We start from the raw sequence: 21235 nt of genomic DNA, 5'->3' as shown, positions 1-21235 counted from the left end.
TGGTGTAAAACAACCTACATAGCTGCCAGTAGCATAGCACACACAATTATATACAGTATATATGATACTTGATAATAATGACTATACATATTTGCTATACTATACTTTTTTTTTTTGAGACAGAGTCTCACTTTGTTGCCCAGGTTAGAGTGAGTGCCGTGGCATCAGCCTGGCTCACAGCAACCTCAATCTCCCGGGGCTCAGCGATCCTACTGCCTCAGCCTCCCGAGTAGCTGGGACTACAGGCATGCGCCACCATGCCCGGCTAATTTTTTGTATATATATTTTTAGTTGGTCAATTAATTTATTTCTATTTTTGGTAGAGACGGGGTCTCGCTCAGGCTGGTTTCGAACTCCTGGCCTTGAGCAATCCGCCCGCCTCGGCCTCCCAAAGTGCTAGGATTACAGGCGTGAGCCACCACGCCCGGCCTTATACTATACTTTTTATCATTATTTTAGAGTGTACCCTTTCTACTTATGTATAAAAAAGTTTACTGTAAAAGAGCCTCAGGCAGGTCCTTCAGGAGGTTTTCCAGAAGGCATTGTTATCATGGAAGATGACTGCTTCATGCATGTTATTGCCCTTGAAGACCTTCCAGTGGGAGAAGATGCTAAGGGGTAAGTGAGACAGTGATACTGATGATCCTAACCCTGTGTAGTCCTAGGCCAATATATGGGTTTGTATCTTAGTTTTTACCAAGAAAGTTTTAAAAGCAAAAAATAAATAAATAAATAATTTTAAAAATAGAAAAAAGCTTACAGAATAAGGATATAAAGAAAATATTTTTGTACGGTTGTACAATGTGTTTGTGTTTTAAACCAAGTGTTTCCACAAGAGTCAAAAAGTTTTAAAAAATTAATAAGTTTCTAACGTAAAAACATTACAGTAAGCTAAGGTATAATTTATTATAAAGAAAAATATTTTTTAATAAATTTAGTGTAGCCTAAGTATACAGTATTTATAAAGTCTACAGTAGAGTATAGTAATGTCCTAAGCCCTCACCTTCACTCACCACTCACTCACTGACCCACACGCAGTAACTCCCAGTCTTGGAAGCTTCATTTATGGTAAGTAAGTGTCCCATACAGATATACCATTATTTATCTTTTATACCATTATTTTTAGTGTACCTTTTCTGATTAGACATGTTTAGATACACAATTACTACTGTGGTACAATCACCTATAGTATACAATACAGTAATATCTTGTACAGGTTTGCAGCCTAGGAGCAATAGGCTATATCATATAGCCTACGTGTGTAGTAGGCTCTACCATCTAGGTTTAAATACACTCTATGGTGCTTGCAAAATGAAATTGCCTAATGATGCATTTTTCAGATCATATCCCTGTCACTAAGTGACAAGTGATGGTATTAAGGAACAATTTGAATCTAACATAAATTACAGTGTATATTTAAGCACCATTTCACCCACAAGCAGGGCCACAACTAGGTGAGACAAATGAGATGTTTGGGGACCCTAAAAGTCAATGTTTGCTTAAATTTTAGCCTTAGGTACCTTACCCTACCTACTGTGTTTCTCCGAAAATAAGTCAGGGTCTTATATTTATTTTTCCTCAAGAAGACACCCTAGGGCTTATTTTCAAGGGATGTGTTATTTTTTTAAAGTACCGTACAACAATCTATATTTATTCAAATATAGTTAAGTTGTCTTCTTCTGGAACATCATCATAACTCTCCAAACCCGGAATTCCATCCTGAATTTCTTGCGACTCTATTTCCTTTAGAACCATTGGCCCTAATCTCTCATGTTGAACAATAGAGCTCTCATGGAGCAGATGAGAAGGGCTGCTCGTCTTCTTTACTGCTCTGCGATGAAATGCACGGGTTGTGCAGATATGTTGAGCAGCTACGCCCACCACTAGGTCTTATTTTCGGGGTAGGGCTTATATTGCACAAATGCTTAGAAATCCTGCTAAGACTTATTTTATGGATAGGTCTTATTGTCGGGGAAACACGGTAGTTCCAACTCTGAAAGAAACAATAGGTGAACACTGAAAACTATCCACCCAACTACAGTGACCAGCATAGGAATGCACAAAACACACATAACTCAGACATCTACCTAAATTCACCAGGTGTGTTATGAGCCACAGCCTCCACATATGCTGTTAAAACCTCCTGGCAGATTTCAGATAATCTCCACGCGCTATTTCGCAATAACTCACAAGCGGCAACCCTCCTGAATCCCATTTCCACAAGCAAACTTCATCTTTTTCAAGATAAAATGTCATATTTATTGTGGCACTTATATATTTCTTAACCATTTAACACATGCAAAACTGTGCTACCATTTTGGGGGTATCTTTTTAAAAAATGTGTCACTGGAAAAGTTTTTGAATGTTGTACCCCAATTCCATTTTTTCCCATATGCCCTGTAGTTTTTACTGTGCCATTTTTGCATAGCATGGTGATTTTTAAGAACACATGCTGTGTTATGGCAGACCTAACTATATAAAAATAAATTAAAGATGAATTTAAAAGTAAATGTGAAAAGCAAAAGTACAAAATTTTTAAAAGATACATAAGAAAACCCTTGTTACCTTAAAATATAGGAAGAGTTAAGAAAAAAAGCAACAAATCTTAAAGAAAAAGGTGGATAAACTTGCCAAGATTAAAATTAAAAGCTCCTGTTCAACAAAAACTACCACCAAGTAAAGACACAAGATACAGACTGAGGAAGATACTTACACTGCATATAATCAACAAAGGATTAGAATACATGAAAACTCCCTTAAATTAAAAAACAAAAGAATAATGGGCAATTTACAGAACAGGAAATCAGAATAGCCTCTACGCATGAGGAGATGGCTTAACCTCATTAGCAACAAGGAAAATGCAAATAAACACCACAAAGAGATATTATATCATTCCCACAAAAATGGTGAACACACAAGCACACGCACATGCAATATTAAATATGGAGATGTGTAGTAACAGCAATTCTTGTGCTTTGAAAGGGCTGGGGTAGGGTAAACAAGAATCCTTACTTTGGCAAATAATTTGGCAATATCTATTAAAGATGAAGATGTGCAAACCATATAATTGTGTATTGGCATTGTAAAGTTCTAACCTACAGAAACTCTTGCCCATTTTCACAAGAATAAAACTGTAAGAATATTTACTGCAGCATAATTTGGAAGAACGAAAATTGAAAAACATCTCATATGCATTAGTCATACAATGAAATACTATGCAAAAATTGAAATTAAAAATACATTAACATGGGCCAGGCACAGTGGCTCATGCCTGTAATCCTTGTACTTCCTGAGGCGGGTGGATTGTTTGAACTCAGTAGTTTGAGACCAGTCTGAGCAAGAGCGAGACCCCGTCTCTACTAAAAAAAATAGAAAGAAATTAGCTGGACAATTAAAAATATATATATAAAAAATATATTAACATGGATAAATCTCAAAATTACAACGTTGAATGAAAAAAGGAAGGTGTAAAAGCATGTATGCAATATAATACACGTATATTAAGATAACATGAATATGCACACACAGTGTAACTACAGAAAATGTTAAAACATGCCACAAATACTATATATTATTTACAGATACATGCATATGTAGTAAAAGTATAAAAAGAATTATAAAGTTCAATTTCAGAATAGTGGCTGCCTAAGCAAGGGAGGGAAGAGGATGACATTAGGAAAACATACAGGGAGATTTAACTGTAATGCTTTATTTTTGTAACTAAGAGGAGTTAGGTGTATTAAACGTGTTTTTGATTTATGATATTTTCAACTTTTGATGGGTTTATTGGGCTGTAACCCCATTATAAGTGGAAGAGCATCTATTATACATTCTTGCACCACATAATAATACTTTGGTCAACAATGGACTATATATACATTGGTGGTCCCTTAAGATAAAAACGGAGCTGAAAAATTCCTATTGCCTAGTGACATCATAGCCATTGTGACACCAAAACACTGTAGAATGCAGTACTCATTTGTCTATGGTGATGCTGGTGTGAACAAACCTACTGTGCTACCAGTAGTACAGCCCATACAGTACTTGATAATAATAATAAATGACTATGTATATATTTGCTATACTTTTTACTGTTATTTTAGAGTGTACTCCTTCTACTTAAATAAAAAAAAATTTAACTGTAAAAGAGCCTTAGGCAGGTCTTTCAGGAGTTATTCCAGAAGGCACTGTTATCATAGGAGAGGACAACTTTCTTTTATTTTTACTTACTCTTCTGTCTTCTTGAAATATTACATTAAATATGAGTATATGTTTTCTGTTAATATAAAATAATAGGTTCATGTATATATACATCTTCTTCATATATATGCACATAGAATGAAGTATAGTCAAAGGAATAGACAAAGAGTAATGTGGAGGCCAGCAAAACTGAGTGTTTTTTTTTTTTTTTTTTGAGACAGTCTCGCTTTGTTGTCCTGGCTAGAGTGAGTGCCATGGTGTCAGCTTAGCTCATGGAAACCTCAAACTTCTGGGCTCAAGCAATCCTACTGCCTCAGCCTCCTGAGTAGCTGAGACTACGGGCACTTGCCACCACCATGCCTGGCTAATTTTTTGTTTCTATTTTTAGTCGTCCAGCTAATTTTTTCCATTTTTAGTAGAGACAGAGTCTCACTCTTGTTCCAGCTGGTCTCAAACTCCTGACCTCCAGCAATCCTCCTGCTTCGGCCTCCCAGAGTGCTAGAATTACAGACGTGAGCCATCATGCCTGACCAAAACTGAGTGTTAAAACAACAGTCAACAAAAATAATTATAAATACAGTTTAGTTTTTTTTAACTGAGATGAAAATATATACACCAAAATGCACAAGATGCATATAGTTTTAGCTGACTACTATTTGCTTTTTAAAGAAATTTATTTTATATTATCTTTTATATTTCTAGTTTCTCCAAACAGATGAACTTACATTAGATTTTAATAAGCTTTTAAGAATTTTCTTTGAAGCAGTATCATTCTTGAAAAATTATTTCCTCTCATAACTAGAATACTAGTAAATAAGCCAGAAAAATGAAAATGATGGGATGATATCTTATACAAAAGGAAAAGCACATAAAGTACAGATTATTACCCTTGATATTTTAGAAGATAATATAAGCAAAACAATAAAAAAATCCTAAAATTGACATATTTACTAATTTGAAGATGATCAAACTTTAGTGCCAAATATTAAACTATAGACTTACAAACATCTAAAATTGATCTAAATACTAATGTGAAAACATCTAAAATAGTAAATAACTGGTTTATGATGAACAAATTTAAATTTCTTACACAAAGTTCTGAATAATACTGAGACATGTCTGTGTGCCTATATGAAAAGTTATTAAATGTACTGATTTATGATCTAGAAGATCACTTTATGATTGAGGCTTCTGCCTGTGGCTTAATCACTATCATTTCCCCATTTCAGAGAGTTACAAGGGATTTTATGAAGGTGTCTCATACTTGGTCATTACCCATTATGTTGACACACTAGTACATCAATATGAATATATTTTTATCATAATGTTAATATTATTTGGGTTAAAATTACTAAAGAAAATTTCATGGAGATTAAAGATCTATGGTCTTCAATCTCTCAAATCCTTCAAATATGACCTGCAATCATCTAGCATGTCTACAACATGGCTTTCTCTATTCCCAATAATTATTTCAAAACTTTGTTCCAGTTTCACCAAGTTTCTAACCCCTTAGGTTGAACAGACAACCTTGCTACCTACTTTACAAGGAAGTTAGAAGCCTCGACTTTCTGTTCAACTCTATTGCACCATCTCCACTAGGTTGAAAAGACAACCTTGCTACTTATTTTACAAGGAGGTTAGAAGCCTCAACTTTCTGTACAACTCTATTGCACCATACCTTAACCATACCTGATTCTCTTATATATCAGTGGAGGAAGTAACCCCCCTTATTTCTCTCTCTTCTGGCTTTTTCCACTCAGCATATAAATAGAGACAAGTCTTTTCCTCCTCTCCTTTTATCCCCTCCTTTCAACTCACATACTTATTTCCTCCTCTATTCCCATTTTTCTGACTTGGCCTTATAGTCAAGCTTCTACTTCCTCAACTCTCATTTACTCTCCAACCTAGTATAATAGGTCTTCCCTACCCCAACTGGCCCTCACAAAGTCACCAATGACCACCTTAACAAATCCAATAGATTCATAATTTTATGTACTTATTAATCCTTTAAAAAAATAGCCTCTGTGATTCTACTTTTTTGCAGGGGGAAGGGGGGGCTCTTCCTAATTTTTTTTTTTTTACAATCCTCTCTTTTTATATGTTAGTATTACACAGGGCCAGTCTCTGATTTCTTCTTTCACTGTTTGTATTCTCTAATAATATAATTCATACAAATGATTCTAAAATCTTCATCCTAGGGCCAATCCTCAACTTCTTGAATCATATTTCCAGTTTCAACTAGTCCACCCACGTCTTCTTGGATTTTCCATAGATATGTCAACTTTGACTCATTTATCATCTTCACCTCTGCATTTATTTATTTTAACTTATTTATTTTTTTGAGACAGAGTCTCACTTCGTTGCCCAGGCTAGAGTGAGTGCCGTGGTGTCAGCCTAGCTCACAGCAACCTCAAACTCCTGGGCTCAAGCAATCCTCCTGCCTCAGCCTCCCAAGTAGCTGGGACTACAGGCATACGCCACCATGCCCGGCTAATTTTTTTTATATACATATTAGTTGGCCAATTAATTTCTTTCTGTTTTTATAGTAGAGATGGGGTCTCCCTCAGGCTGGTTTTGAACTCCTGAGCTTGAGCAATCCGCCTGCCTCGGCCTCCCAGAGTGCTAGGATTATAGGTGTGAGCCACCGTGCCCGGCCACCTCTGCATTTATTTATTCTCTAGTATTCCTTTAATAAATGACTTTATCAGTAATTTAATCTCCCAAGCCAGAAACCAGAATATTATCCTATATTCTTCCCTCCAGAACATCAAGTAACCAAGTACCTTCAGAATATTGAAGTCTGCCCTCTCCTTTTCATTCTTAGAAAAGTACTTTAGTTCTCTGTACCCCGTCTTCTCCACCATGTTTTAGTGGCATTTGGTTACTGTAATAGCTGCCTGACTTGTCTCTCTGCTTTAAGTTTTGCTTGCTTACAATTTGACCTCAATTCTGCTGCCAGACATTTTAGAAACATAAATATGGTATCACTCCTGTTTTACATTAAAATCTTAATATCTGCATAACAGAATATAACTGCTTTAGATTTACACTGGGTTTCTGTACAAAGTGTTTTTACATTAATTTATTGTTAGAGCAACCCTTTATTTTTCTTCCTTTTTTTATTTAACTGAAGGGAGGAAACCAAAACTCAGAGATTATATGATTAACAAGATCACACAACAGTTCTCAGTGGGGATGCAGAGCCCAGCACGCTCTAGTTTTCAGATGCTAAAGTTTGGTGTTCTTTTCACTACATTAAACTTTATTTTAAATGCTATTTATTTAACAAAGACCTAAATATATAACAGATACTTAGTAAAATCATATACCACATCCCCTCTTTATGAAATAGTAAGGGTTCCTTTTTAAAAGGGAGGTAGCAGAGGATAAAATAATGTTATTACTAAGCTACCAGAATTGAAACACTTATAAAACACCACCTTTCTTTTATGAAGTTTTCTACAATATGTATGGGTAAACACTGAATTGTGGATGAATTTTTCATACCCAATCTCAACTTGTTTGTATGTTTCATTATATATTTTCTTGTCTCCTAAGTCAGACTTCAGTAGATAAGAATTCTAAATTTATCACAGAAAAAGTATGACATCAAAATTCTATTTCCAACATTACTTGATGTGAAGTCTTAGAAAAGTTGCTCAGCAATAAAACCCTTAGATTGTTCATCTTAGAAATGGGAATTCACTCATTAAAAAAAATACTGGAGATCTACTATGTATGTACTATTCTACATGAATAAAGTGGTTAGCAAAATAGCCAAGGTTCATGGAATTTATAGTCCAGTGGAGAAAAATGACTAAGTAATCAATACAGCAAAATATTGTGGTGGGAGCTATGAAAGCATACAATGAGGGCCATATTTAGAGTAAATGAAAATCTTCCTGAAAAAGTAACTCTGAATAGGAGTTACTCTAGGAAGAGTAAGAAGAAAAACTATCTAAACTGAAAGAACAGCATATACTAATGCCAGAAGGACTTTGGGAATTTTGTGTTGGAGGAACTGACTAAACGAAGTTAGAGTTTAAGGTAAAGAGAGGAGAAATGCTAGGTAAGACAGGAGAGTAGGCTGACATACTTCAGTCTTATCTACCATTCGCAGACAAATAGTGCCTTTTAGGCAATGATATGGATTTTATCCTAAATGCATTGGAAATCACTGAAAGATTTTTAAAAGAGAAAGAGAATTTGGTCTACATTTCATGAAGCCCACCCCGGGAATATCTCACAAGATTACTGGGGGGATCAAATACGTGTGAAATGCTTAGTAAATCAAAAACTTACATAATGTTACAAGTACTTCAAAAAGGTCTAAATTGTATGATGTTAAATATTCTGAAGGCATCAAGAAAGACATCTGTATTATGGTTGGGACAGAATAATTTTCAATGGCTCTGGAGAAGCTATGAGCTTTTGAATCAATATTAAGATAGTTTTCCAATGTACTAAAGTACTAACTGTCAGAACTAAAAAGGCCAGATTTTGAGGGAAGCAGGAGGAATAGAAGAATTTTGATAGTTGTTTGATGTTTTTATACACATTAGAAGCAAATCTAAGAAAGATATATGAGAACCAGTAGATGATTCAGAAATAGTCCCAGATATAACAGAGTTTAAAAGCAGTATGGGTCTTCTGACAGCGCTTTATTGAAAAAAAATTAAAAAAAAATAAAAAAAAAATAAAAAAAAAAAATAAAAGCAGTATGGGAAAATCCCAACAGCAGGATTTAGGAAACCAGAGAGGCAGTGAATGCGTAGTTCTGTTTGTTTTTTTTGGATCGGTAACATGTTTATGATGACAAATTTCAAATAAATGTTCCTGCTTAATTGCCTAATATTGATATAAATATAATCTTGTTTATTTTTTAAAAATCCTATCTTCCTCTGCAGAGTAGGCACAGACACTCATTCTTTTACAAGTAAGAAAATATACAAAATTCTTTAGCCTAATCCAATGTAGCACGCTTTATCTCAGAAAAATATTTATAACTATCTTGTACAAAAATAATGGCATAAACAATTTGGATGCTAATTCTCTTTTATGATTAATTCCCTTACTAAATGAAATGTTTAAATTACATTTGAGTAGTGATAGTATAAACCTATTTTTAACACTGAGATACTCACAGTATCTACTATTCTAAACCATTATCAGTGAGGCATTTCACTGACTTTTTTAAGTACCACAAACTAAAACTCAGAATTTCATTGTTACGATAAAATTTAACCAAAGAATACTAGGAAGTTCTTTCAAATAAACCAATGGCCTGGTTTACCTTCTTTTTATGGCTTAATTTTTAGATTTCAAGCATTTCTAACCTATTTTCTGCTATAACATTAAGTCCATCAGTTAGCAAGAACTAATTTTTATGACCTCTTTTTGATCTAAACTAAGACAAATAAGGAACTCAAGAAAGAGGCCAAGTAATATGGTTTTTAAACTATTCATCCAGAATATATGCACACAATCAATATCTTATACATATGCCTCTCTATACTAAAGATATCCTGCAACCATATCTGACATGTAAATTTGGATAATCATATATGAAGCAAGAAGGAAACAAATAATTAAAAATCTTTGACTTTCGCTGTATAAATTTCCTGAACTAACTTTTTATAACTTTTCTACATTGGAAGAATTGGTTTGGCATTAAAATAATAAAAATAAATCAAAACTAAGAAAAGCTGGGACTTCCTCAAAACAAAAAGTCCTCACAACCAACTTTACTTTTCAAAAAATTTTTGTATCATATGTAGGCATACATTAAAATACTGAGAATAACAAGCATCTACGTACATACCATCAAACCATGCACCTAAAGAATATTACAAATACTAATGTAGTATTCCTGTAGACCCCTCTCTTTGCATACCCTTATCTTGAATTTAGCATTGCATGAATGTTTTTATACTTTCCTACATAAATGTATTTTTATAAAAAAATTATTTTGAATGTTTTTAAACATTATTTAAATAGTATGATGTGACTATTTTTTCACTTGAATGATTAATGAGAGTTTAGCCTCCTTTTAGAATGCCATGTCATTTCCGGTTGCTGTTCTACCTTTTCCATGGATATTGTAAATGTCATTTGTGATAATTAACACACTTACCTATGTTCTTAAGCTAGTACACTGTGCTTTAGGGGCCTGATAAGAGTAGGAGAGAGATCTGCAGGTTACCTGACACACAGCATTCATTGTGTAAATACTACTATACCACATACCTCTAAGAAATACAGGGATGGGGGAGATTTCCAATGAGAGAAGACAAGACATGTTGCTCAAAAAAGTGTATCATTTATGAGGACTAATGGTATATGAACACATACTTAAGAATATTTAGAAAACAACATTTCAAAATATCATAAACTAATAAATGAAAGAAGAGGGCCAAAACAAACTTGAAAAAGCTCTTGGAAGACAACTTCTAGATTTCAAAATTTACTGTACATCTATTTAATTAAGACAGTATGGTACTAACATAAGGATAGACATCTATATCAATGGAAGAGAGTCTAGAAATAAACTTCACTGTTTACAGTCAATTGATTTTCGAGTAGGGTGCCAAGACAATCCCACAGGGAAAGAATAGTCTTTTTGATAAATTGTGCTGTGACAACTGGATATCCATATGTAAAAGAATGAAACTGGACTGCTTTCTTACACCAAATACATAAAAAATTAACTCAGTTGGATTACAGACCTAAATAAGATAGCTAAACCTATAAAACTTACAGAAGAAAATATAGAAGTAAATCTTTCTGACATTCAGTTACACAAAAGCCTTCTTAGACATAATACCAAAAGCCAAGTGACAATACACAAAAACAGATACACTGAATTTATTAAAATAAAAAATTGTGCTTTAATGGACATCAGCAAGAAACTGAAAAGAAAAACCATGGAATGAGCAAAAATTTTGCAAACCACCTATTTGGTGAGGGACCTGTATCTAGAATATATGAATAACTCTTACAACTCAATAATAAAAAGCAACCAAATTTTTAAAATGGAGAAAGATGCAGGACATTCAGAAGACATACAAATGGGCAATAAACAGATGAAAAGAGGCTCAAAATCATTAGTTATCAGGGAAATGCAAATCAAAACTGTAATATCACTTCATACCCAATAAGATGGCTATAATGAAAAAGACAATAACAAGTGATGACAAGAATGTGGATAAAATGGAGCCCTCATACGCTAGTGGCAATGTAAAATGGTGTCACAGCTTTGGAAAATAGGATAGGAGTTCCTCAAAAAGTTAATCATAGAGACCTAGCAATTCTACTTCTAATATATACTGAAGAGAAATGAAAACTTGCACATGGATGTTCATAGCTAGATTATTCATGATAGTCAAAAACTGGAAACTTGTCTGGGCACGGTTGCTCACGCCTGTAATCCTAGCACTCTGGGAGGCCGAGGCGGGCTGATCTCTCGAGGTCAGGAGTTCAAGACCAGCCTGAGCAAGAGTGAAACCCCTTCTCTACTATAAATACAAAGAAATTAATTGGCCAACTAATTTATATAGAAAAAATTATATACAGGTGGCACATGCCTGTAGTCCCAGCTACTAGGGAGGCTGAGACAGCAGGATAGCTTGAGCCCAGGAGTTTGAGGTTGCTGTGAGCTAGGGTGACGCCACGGCACTCACTCTAGCCTGGGCAACAAAGTGAGACTCTGTCTCAAAAACAAAAACAGGAAACTTAAATGTCCATTAATTGGTAAGTGGATAAATTAAATGTGTTATGTCTATAAAATGGAATACCGTAGTCATGCATCACATAATGACATTTCAGTCAACAATGGACCACACTTAACCATGGTGGTCTCTTGTATCACAATATTGTATTTTTACTGTACCTCTTATATGTTTGCATGCATTTCCATATAAAAATATCACTGTGTTACAAATGCCTACAGTGTTCAATGCAGTAACATGCTGTACAGGTTTGTAGCCTAGGAACAAAATGCTATACCAGTTTAACCTGGGTGTGTAGTAGGCTATCCCACCTAATGTAAGTACACTCCACAATGTTCCCACAACAAAACTGCCTAATGACACATTTCTCAGAACGTATCCCTATTGTTAAGTAACACATGACTATATCATTCAGCAATTAAAAAAAATGAAATATTGATACATGCTACAATATGGATAAACTCACAAAAATGTTACCCCAGAAATAAAAATTATGCATATTATGAAATTCCATTTATACAAAATATCCAGAATAGGTAAATAAAAAAAGAAAGTAGATTAGTAGCTGTCTATAGCAGGGGTGTTTGGGGAGAAATGGGAGGCAAGCACTAATACCTTTTTGGGATAATGAAAAAATTCTAAAATTGATGTTGGTGATGACTGCACAATTCTGTGCATATGTTGAAACAAATGAACTGTCCACTTTAAGCGGGCAAATAGTATGGCATGAGAATTACATCACAATAATCTGTATTTTAAAAAAGCAAAGAGTGGAGGGCATACCAAGTGCAGGTTAATTTTCTGCCTTACATTACAACCGGAATTTATGTCTTTCTTTTTGAGGAGCCATTTTTAATCCATCCCTCAAATACTTAATTTTAATCTGTATCCAAAACTGAGGCCACTTATGATCAGTCTTATGTTAGGTTTCTTTAGTAGTGACTTTTATGTAAACTGGAAGGTAAAATTTAAAGGAACTAAAATAATAAAAATAAATATTCCCTGTTTTAAAGGATAGATGGGAGAAAGAGTCTAGAGAAATGACTTCAGGGAAATAAACATGAGATTCATAGTGTGAATTATGATGATAACTGAGGAAATGAAAATAAAAGGTACAACCTGGACTGACATTACTCAGGGAAAAAAACCTAGTAATTGTTGGACAATTCTATATGAGGACTAAGAAAGGAAGAGAAATCCCCATGGTTTAATGAAATACTGTTTGAATTATATTTGAGTAGGGACAGCATAAAACCATCTTTAATAATAAGGACTTATCTTTAGGTATTAGATAATATTTATTATAGTATTTTAAACCATTATAAACCAGGTATGCAAACCAGCTTTGGAATCATTAAACATAAAATGAGGTAAATAAGAGCACATACTTTAAAGGCTGTGTAAGTGTAAAGCATTTAAAATTGTGGCTGCCACTGAGTAAACATTCAATAAATGTTCACTGGTAGTGGTACTATCTATCACCTGTGGACTATGGGCAAACCAATTAATTTCTCTCAGCTTCTTCATCTATGAAAAATAAATATAAATATTTTGTCCTTATTTTGAGGATCAAATCTGATAAGATATGTAGTCAACCTTTATCAGTTGTTCTCAACCTTCCCCTTATCTCTCTGCCAATATACCCAACAGTTTCAATTCACTTGCATCAATAATCATGGCTTATTAATGAAATGATTCTCAAAGTGAGGAAAGAATCACTCTAAAATCACATAATAAAATGAATATAGTTAATTACAACGATAGCAAAATTGATTGTTCTATTAGCAGTAATGCTATTGGAACTATCACTTTTGAAGAAAACGCTAAAGAAATGTCAAGATGATTATGCTTGTACCTTCCACTGTCTTAATTTAAATGTTCATTGACTTCAAAAATTCATTGAAAGTTATTTCTGAAAAAAATAAGTTGGTAAACATGGAATATAAAATAGCAAACATTCATATTTGTGTTTTCTACGCTGGATTATTCTTATAGATCAATAGTCCAAAAAGAGAGCTTTATGTGTTTGTGGCTTACTATAAACCATTACTGAACTTTTAAAATACTGTACAAAGTATTAAATAAAATATCCTATAAGATCTTACTACCTGTTTGATGTGTTATTTCTGCAAAACTATATGAAAAGGGGCCATGTTGCCTCCAATAAAAGCTTATGATTAAACAATTAAAATTCAAAAGCTCAACAGCAAATGATCCCAGATTCTTTTGCTTGATTGTACTCTTGGATCAAAATGACATTTGTTCTGTGTATTCAGTTATTCACCTATCAATCTTTAAACATGTTTTAATTTCTGGAAGCAAGATGTTAAGATTTTCTACATATTATATCATATCTAAACTGAACAGTCACAAGAGACAAGTGTGGGATAAAATGGTAGAATTTTGCTACTAAATATAAAATAGATTCCACTTAAAATGAAAAAAAGCTCCCCCCCTCCCATTTAAAGTGGAATCACATTTTAAAATGAATATCTAAAAAAGAGGCAGCATGGTAAGATTTAAGGGCACTAATTAAAGACCCAGACTACTTGGGTTCAAAATCCAGATACACCACTGTGTAAACACCTCTCTGAGCCTAGGATTCCCATTTTGTCGAATGTGAATAATAGCACCAGTACCCTGAATTGTGGTGATGAGTAAATAAGTCAATATGCACTTAAAACAGTACCTGGTACATAGTGTTTTTAAGTGTAATTTTTTTTTTTTTTTTTGAGACAGAGTCTCACTTTGTTGCCCAGGCTAGAGTGAGTGCCGTGGCGTCAGCCTAGCTCACAGCAACCTCAAACTCCTGGGCTTGAGTGATCCTTCTGCCTCAGCCTCCCAGGTAGCTGGGACTACAGGCATGCGCCACCATGCCCAGCTAATTTTTTATATATATATCAGTTGGCCAATTAATTTCTTTCTATTTATAGTAGAGACGGGGTCTCGCTCTTGCTCAGGCTGGTTTTGAACTCCTGACCTTGAGCAATCCGCCCGCCTCGGCCTCCCAAGAGCTAGGATTACAGGTTAAGTGTAATATTATAGGTCATGGCGTGACAAACTTTCTTATTATACTATGTGTAACCAAAATTAATAACTGTCACAAAACCATTTCATAGAAAGATCACTTACTTAACACCTTGTATGTGCTAATGGTATAATTTACAAAAAATAAAGCCTAAATTTCACTAAATAGATACATGAAATCATCAACTAGCTCTGGATCTTCTTGGTGTACATTAATCCTGGATTCATTAACAATTTAGAAGTGATTGAAAAATTTACAAAAAAGACGTAAGTTAAGAAAACTTACTTTTTAAGCAATTAAAATGTAAAAAATATGCCTTCGTGTCACCAATTTACCAACATTAAAAAAGTTTTTCCTTTTGGTTTCATTTCCTATAAATGATGTAACATATACCCTATTCTGTTAGTGAACACCCTGGAACAACTAAAATTAATTTGAACAGTAACAGTGATGTGAAACTTTCTTTAGTATGTATATATTAAACAATTTGGAATTCATGTTGATTAATCACTATGACATTGTTAATTGATTTGTGACTATAAGAAAGTTATTTTCTGCTAGTGTCAAAGTTGCACAAAGATAAGGGACCAAACAAAATAAAACCTCAAAGATTTCTAACTAAAAGTAAAAATGGAAGAAAAGCTCTGAAAGTTGAAATCAATGTCTCTTGCCTAAAACCTTGTTGATCAGATTCTTCAGCAACTTACTGAAATGAAAATGTCATCACAGACATTTTAAATGACTCTAAACACAAACTAGTTACTCTCCGAAGTTACCTTAAACCAACCAGAGTTATTAGAGTTTGTACAAAAATGAAATACAATATTTTGCTAAATTGTAAAATTAGCTAGATACTATCACCAAACATAATCATACATAAAAACTACTGAAAATGACTGGCACATAAAAACGCTTAATAAAAATGGAGAAAATGAAGCAGTGATTTGGATGATTTGTAGTTATCTGTTTATTTACTTGTAATAGGTCTATTTTAAAAGAAATTCCCAAAGAGAACATTCCACAGCCCAAAACTTTCTTTATAACTCATTCATTTAATTACCATTCCTTAAATAGGTTCCTAAAATACACGTAATGTATTTTGAGCAAATTTTTTTTGTTTCATCAGAAGAAACCGCCACGTATCTAAAAGTTGTCTTTAATTCATCTAACCTAAACAATTCTAGTTCACTTATCCTTTTTCTATAACTCCTAAATTCTAACTTAATTTTGTTCATAGTTTTCTAAATATCTTATGTGAATTGAAACACAGATCAACAAGTATCATTATGAGACCACTGCTTTACGCCTTATGCAGAACAGTGGTACTTTTCCTGTCTCACCTTTTTAAAAGGTATAACTAACTCTTCTGCATCAACTTATACTTCTCAGCATAAAGTCTAGTACCAAGTATATCATCTCAAGACTTGTATAACTTCTTTTCATCTCTGAAAAAGCAGTTTGTAGATAAAATGTTTTCAATGCTTACAAAGGGAAACTGTTTAACAGAGAATCCAATAAATCTTTATACTTGCTTCTAAGCATTATAGTTACCTGAGTTATTAATACCATGAGACAGTCTTTATTCCCAAAGTGCTCAAGAGCTAATTAGTGAAATTTATTCATTTAATGCATTTTGACTACAACTTCAAGTATCTCTATTAAACTTTTATATAAACTTATGGTAAACCCACTATTTTTTTCTCAGTAGCCCAAACAGTCTTTCTGAGATGGTTACATACTTATGTCAAGACAATGTTCCATTTGTGTATGGCTGGTTTCAGCTATAAAATAACAAGCAGGATTTGCCCAAATACCCTAAAGAGACTAACCTAAAGATTAAAAACTAACAATTTAGAAGTGATTGAAAAATTTACAAAAAACACTTAAGAACACTTGCTTTTTTAGATTTTTAAGCAACTAAAATGTAAAAAAAAATACACAGTAATGTCACTACTTCTGTCCTTATTTTTACCAATTTACCAACATTAAAAAAAGCTCTCCTTTTTGGTTTCATTTCCTGTAAATGACGTAACACTAACAAAAGAAAACTTTCTAGTTAGTTTCAAAACAATAAGCCCAATAACTAAATTATTAAATATTCCTACCAGTTCTGTACTCACAAGTTCATCATCAAATTTATACTTACCAAATTATTCTTAAAACTCTGAATGAAACTTTGCTTTGTACTATTTCTTTTTGCTTTTTTGACAGGTTTCACCTGCTAATTTGCAAATAAACTGGTTCACATGTAAATCAGACTGGTTTCTGCAACTCTCAGTAGCATATTGTTCCTGTAATTTTTTTCCTTTAAATAAAAGAAACAATGCATGTGGGGATAAAACTTGTACATTCTGCTGTTATCTAAATATCTGGCCTTCAGTTTCCTTTTCTTTAAAATGAAACCATTGAAATGACTCAAATTTACGAACCACCTGTATTTAGTCTTTAAAATATGTCTATAAAATTATCTCCAGTAACTTTGTTAAAAAGCAAAAATACACTCACTTGAAAAACACCAAACCTTAAAAAAAGTTTAATGTCCATAATACACATATTGCGCCTATCATCTTGCAATGTCAAAACTCACTATACCAAAAACATGACAACATTAAAGAGAAACAATAATATCAATACTTTAACTTATGGATTTCTATTTTATGGAAAACTGAATTTATCTTTTTATGAGGTGGTAATAGGCAGATAAATTAAAAAAATTTTAATGTTCTTTAACTTACAATAGGGACTAGAGATTGGTTTCACCTTTAAAAATCTACAGGCCAAGTTAAACATAGGTGTCTTAGGAAATGTCCAATTTCCCCACAGTAATAAACATTTTAGAAACATTCCAATATGAACAACTATGATTAAGTTATTTTAAGGTCCAATTTTTACTGTAAAGCCATAAATATTTATTTATACCCTTAAGGATCTTTACCATAGAAACACAGTACATAGCCTAACAAAGTAGGAAAAAAGTACTAAGACTTAGATCAAAGTACTTAAATAAAATCCCAAGTCTGCCACCTATTAGTTTACTTGAAAATGATCACAATTATCACAGCATTTTGTCAGGAATAAATGGTGGAGATAAGAAAGTAAAACCATTGTAATGATTCAAATTTATGAACTTCCTGTATTCGGTGCTTAAAATATATCTATAAAATTATTTACACTAACTTTATTAAAAAGCAAAAATAAACTCACTTGAAAAATAACAAACTTTAAAAAGCTCAATGCCCATAATACACATTGCTCCTATCACCCTGTAATGTCAACAAAACTCAGTATGCCAAAAACATGACAACGTTAAAGAGAAAATAATATCCATATTTTAACTTATGGATTTCTATTTTATGGAAATCTGGATTTACCTTTTATCTTATATCAAATATAATATCTCATAAATATAACGTCCCTGAAATATTTAATTGGATCAAGATAAAACTCCTATAATAAAATATTATTGTCCACTTTATGGATTAGGATACTGAAGTGCAATGATTTAAATTAACTTTCTTCAAAATCATACTACAAGTTGAGTGGTAGAACTGTGACAAAACTCAGGGCTAAATCATATACTCCTTCCACTAAGTCATACTTGAGTACATTTAAAAAAACTCTGTAAATTATATACCACTGTTATGCTAGCAGTGGGAAGTGAAAATAATGTTTTATTATAATAAACAGACACGTTATTCTTCCCAAAAAACACAGCATTTTCTCTTCATATTACATCTTCACATATTTAAGTTATTCTGGATGCCACTTGATATGGCCGACAAGTATGAAAATATCCACACACTTCCTTCAGTATTTTAAGTGTATACCCTTTGGCATTTTACAAGTTTGAATATTAGCAAGTTACTTAAGCCTCAAGTGGACTTATCTACTTTTTGCAGGCCTACGTTATCCTTCAAACAGAAGGGAAGGGCTGCACTTTTAACAGAAACGCTGTTGGCTTCTATCAAGTCACCACTAAAGCATAAGACCACGTGGTATCTCTCATAAGCCTAAGATTCCCTACTCTCCTCTCTCCTTTTGACAAGGAACTGGAAACTAGGGTTTCTTTCTCTTATGTGGAGCCCTGACACATGCCACCTGTGTAATACAGACCGCAAACATTCTACAGCCTGCCTCCCGGAAGACCACAAGAATCAGAATAAATAAGGAACTTGGATGCCGACAATTCCGGGAAAGGAAATGACTGAAGTAAAGCCGGTGAGATCGCGACAAGCTGCGGGACAGGGACCTGTCAAAACAGTCTAAGACTCACGCCGAACGACCGTAGCCTATCATTCAGGAAGGCCCGAGGTGGGAGCGGCACTACGGGAGGAAGGAGGACGAAGAGAACCGCGCGAGTCAGAGCCGCCGGCGCCGCTCCCCGCATACCTCTCAGCATGCCTCGGCAAGCCACGAACCCTGGCCCTCATCTCGGGTCCAACCTTTGCCCTAACGTTTAGGGAGCGGCCAAAATGCTGCCGCCAGGGCGGCCGGCGCCGGACCTGCTCGCACCTGTCACTAGCGAAAAGACACCAGCCCGCTGTTCCCGCCCAGTCCTCCACCATCCTCTAGCAACCGCGGCCACTTCAGCCCTCTTCCCTCACCAGGTGTCCCCTTTCCGGAGCGAGGTTTTGAGCAGCGCTGCGATGTCAGAACGCTGGGTGTCCAGATCCGCCGCTCCGCCTTCCGCCATCTTCTTCCACTAGCGGTAGCGGAGGCGGCAGCGACGGCGGCGGCACGCCCCAGAGCATTGTGGGAATGGCGTCCCACGGCCCCTCCCAGTCGGCAGGTCGAAACCAAAAGAGACGTAAGTTGGGGGGGGTGTCTCCGGGCAAGAGGAGGCCCCAGGGGCGAACTGGGTGCGCGGCCATGGTCTGCTGCCCCCAATCGGTTCCCGCCCGTCCAGCATCTCGCCTTGGCCGCCTCCGGCCCGGGACCGTCAGGCTTTAACTCTCCTCGCCGCGGGCTCGGGCGCTCTCTCGCTTGAGCGACGCCACCGCCCAGTGCGTTCTTCCTCAACTTTACCTTTCCCTCCCTTTTTCCCACAGACGCCGAAAACCCTTATTTGCGCATTCACTCACGCTTGAGGGTGGGGTGTGGCGAGGGGCGTGGGGACGGCTAAGCTATGGCAGAAAATTCAGCGGCTCAGTGACTCTAGGCTTTTCGTTACGAGTCGCAGAACCCAAGCTCGGTTGGCCCAAAGAACAATCCGAAACCGAACGCTTGGCCCCAGTGCCCTTCCTGGGTTCCGTCCAGCACTCATACTTCTGCTGTAGGTGGGGACCTTTTATAGTCTCTTTGTGACGCCTCCCCAGGCACACCCTGACAACTGAGCCGCAGTGAAAAACATGTCCCAGTTCCTCGGAGAACAAGGAGTAAAATGTGGACAGTATTGAATAATGCTGGATACTAAAGGGGAAGAAAACGTGCGGGAAACGCTTGTCCTCCGTGTAAGAGACTTAACCTCATCTTCCCGTGGTGCCGTACACCTGAAATGAAACCAGATAATACCACCTTTATTTGAGGTCAACAATTACGTTACAAATGAGAAAATCGAGTCTCTTAAAAATCAGATGCCAAGGTCACGCAGTCAGTAAGTGGAGAGGCAGGTTCAATAGACACTATAGCACGTTCACTACCTCTTCTTAGGAAAACCTGAACTAAAATATAAGCTCCATAAAAGCTGGAACTGGATTCATCTTTTTTTTTCTTTTTAAACCCCTGTACACCTGGCGGCTAGCACAGTGCTGCCTGACAAGTAAAAGCCACCTAAATATCTGTTTAATGAATGAATTGTGGCATAATTTCTTAAGTATTTCCAAGCATGAAGATACCCAGAGATTGACTGTAAGATAATATAATGTTGTAAAAAGTCTAAAAGATGGACAAGAATCCCCACATAATTTCTCTTGTTTCCCCATTTTTAATGCCTACCCTAACTCATTTGGTGGGAGTGCAGTAAAGATGGGTGTAGTTATGGTAGTAGGAAGTGCTGACTCCTTCCAAGTGAAAGCAGTATATATTGACATGATTTGTGTATATCAGCATTATGATTGCTTGTTTCTATGTAATGATAGTATTTTGCATTATCACATCAACCTTGATTTGACAGTTTTAAAACAACTTCCAGTTGCTGCTATTTCTTGTAATACTTGGATTTTTTCCCCCTACAGGAAAAGATTAGAAGATTAGAATTTCTCGAACCATGGGTTAAAAGATTAGAATTTCTCGAACCATGGGTACCCTCAAAGGGTCAGATTTTTCTCTTTTCCGCCCACTC

The 21235-nt window shown here is 35.2% G+C and overlaps 1 protein-coding gene across 9 annotated transcripts in view; it reads right to left on the bottom strand.

Moving 5' to 3' along the window:
* The window catches only part of USP15 (ubiquitin specific peptidase 15), a 355507-nt gene that overhangs the window by 110617 nt on the left and 223655 nt on the right, over positions 1 to 21235 (bottom strand). For 7 of the 9 annotated variants that reach the window (XM_076007447.1, XM_076007449.1, XM_012782357.3 and 4 more), the window contains exon 1: positions 19560 to 19734. In XM_076007447.1, the coding sequence (XP_075863562.1) occupies positions 19560 to 19648 (89 nt within the window). In that variant the 5' untranslated portion in view covers positions 19649 to 19734. Of the gene's footprint in view, positions 1 to 17101; positions 17261 to 19559; positions 19735 to 21235 lie in introns of those variants that run through there. The other 2 variants (XM_076007450.1, XM_076007448.1) reach the window with 2 other exon arrangements.

Source organism: Microcebus murinus, chromosome 10 (assembly GCF_040939455.1).
Source record: "Microcebus murinus isolate Inina chromosome 10, M.murinus_Inina_mat1.0, whole genome shotgun sequence".
NCBI classification, from domain to species: Eukaryota; Metazoa; Chordata; class Mammalia; order Primates; family Cheirogaleidae; genus Microcebus; species Microcebus murinus.
The sequence above is the reverse complement of the archived record's forward strand: the minus strand, read 5'-3'. Positions and strand labels throughout refer to the sequence as shown.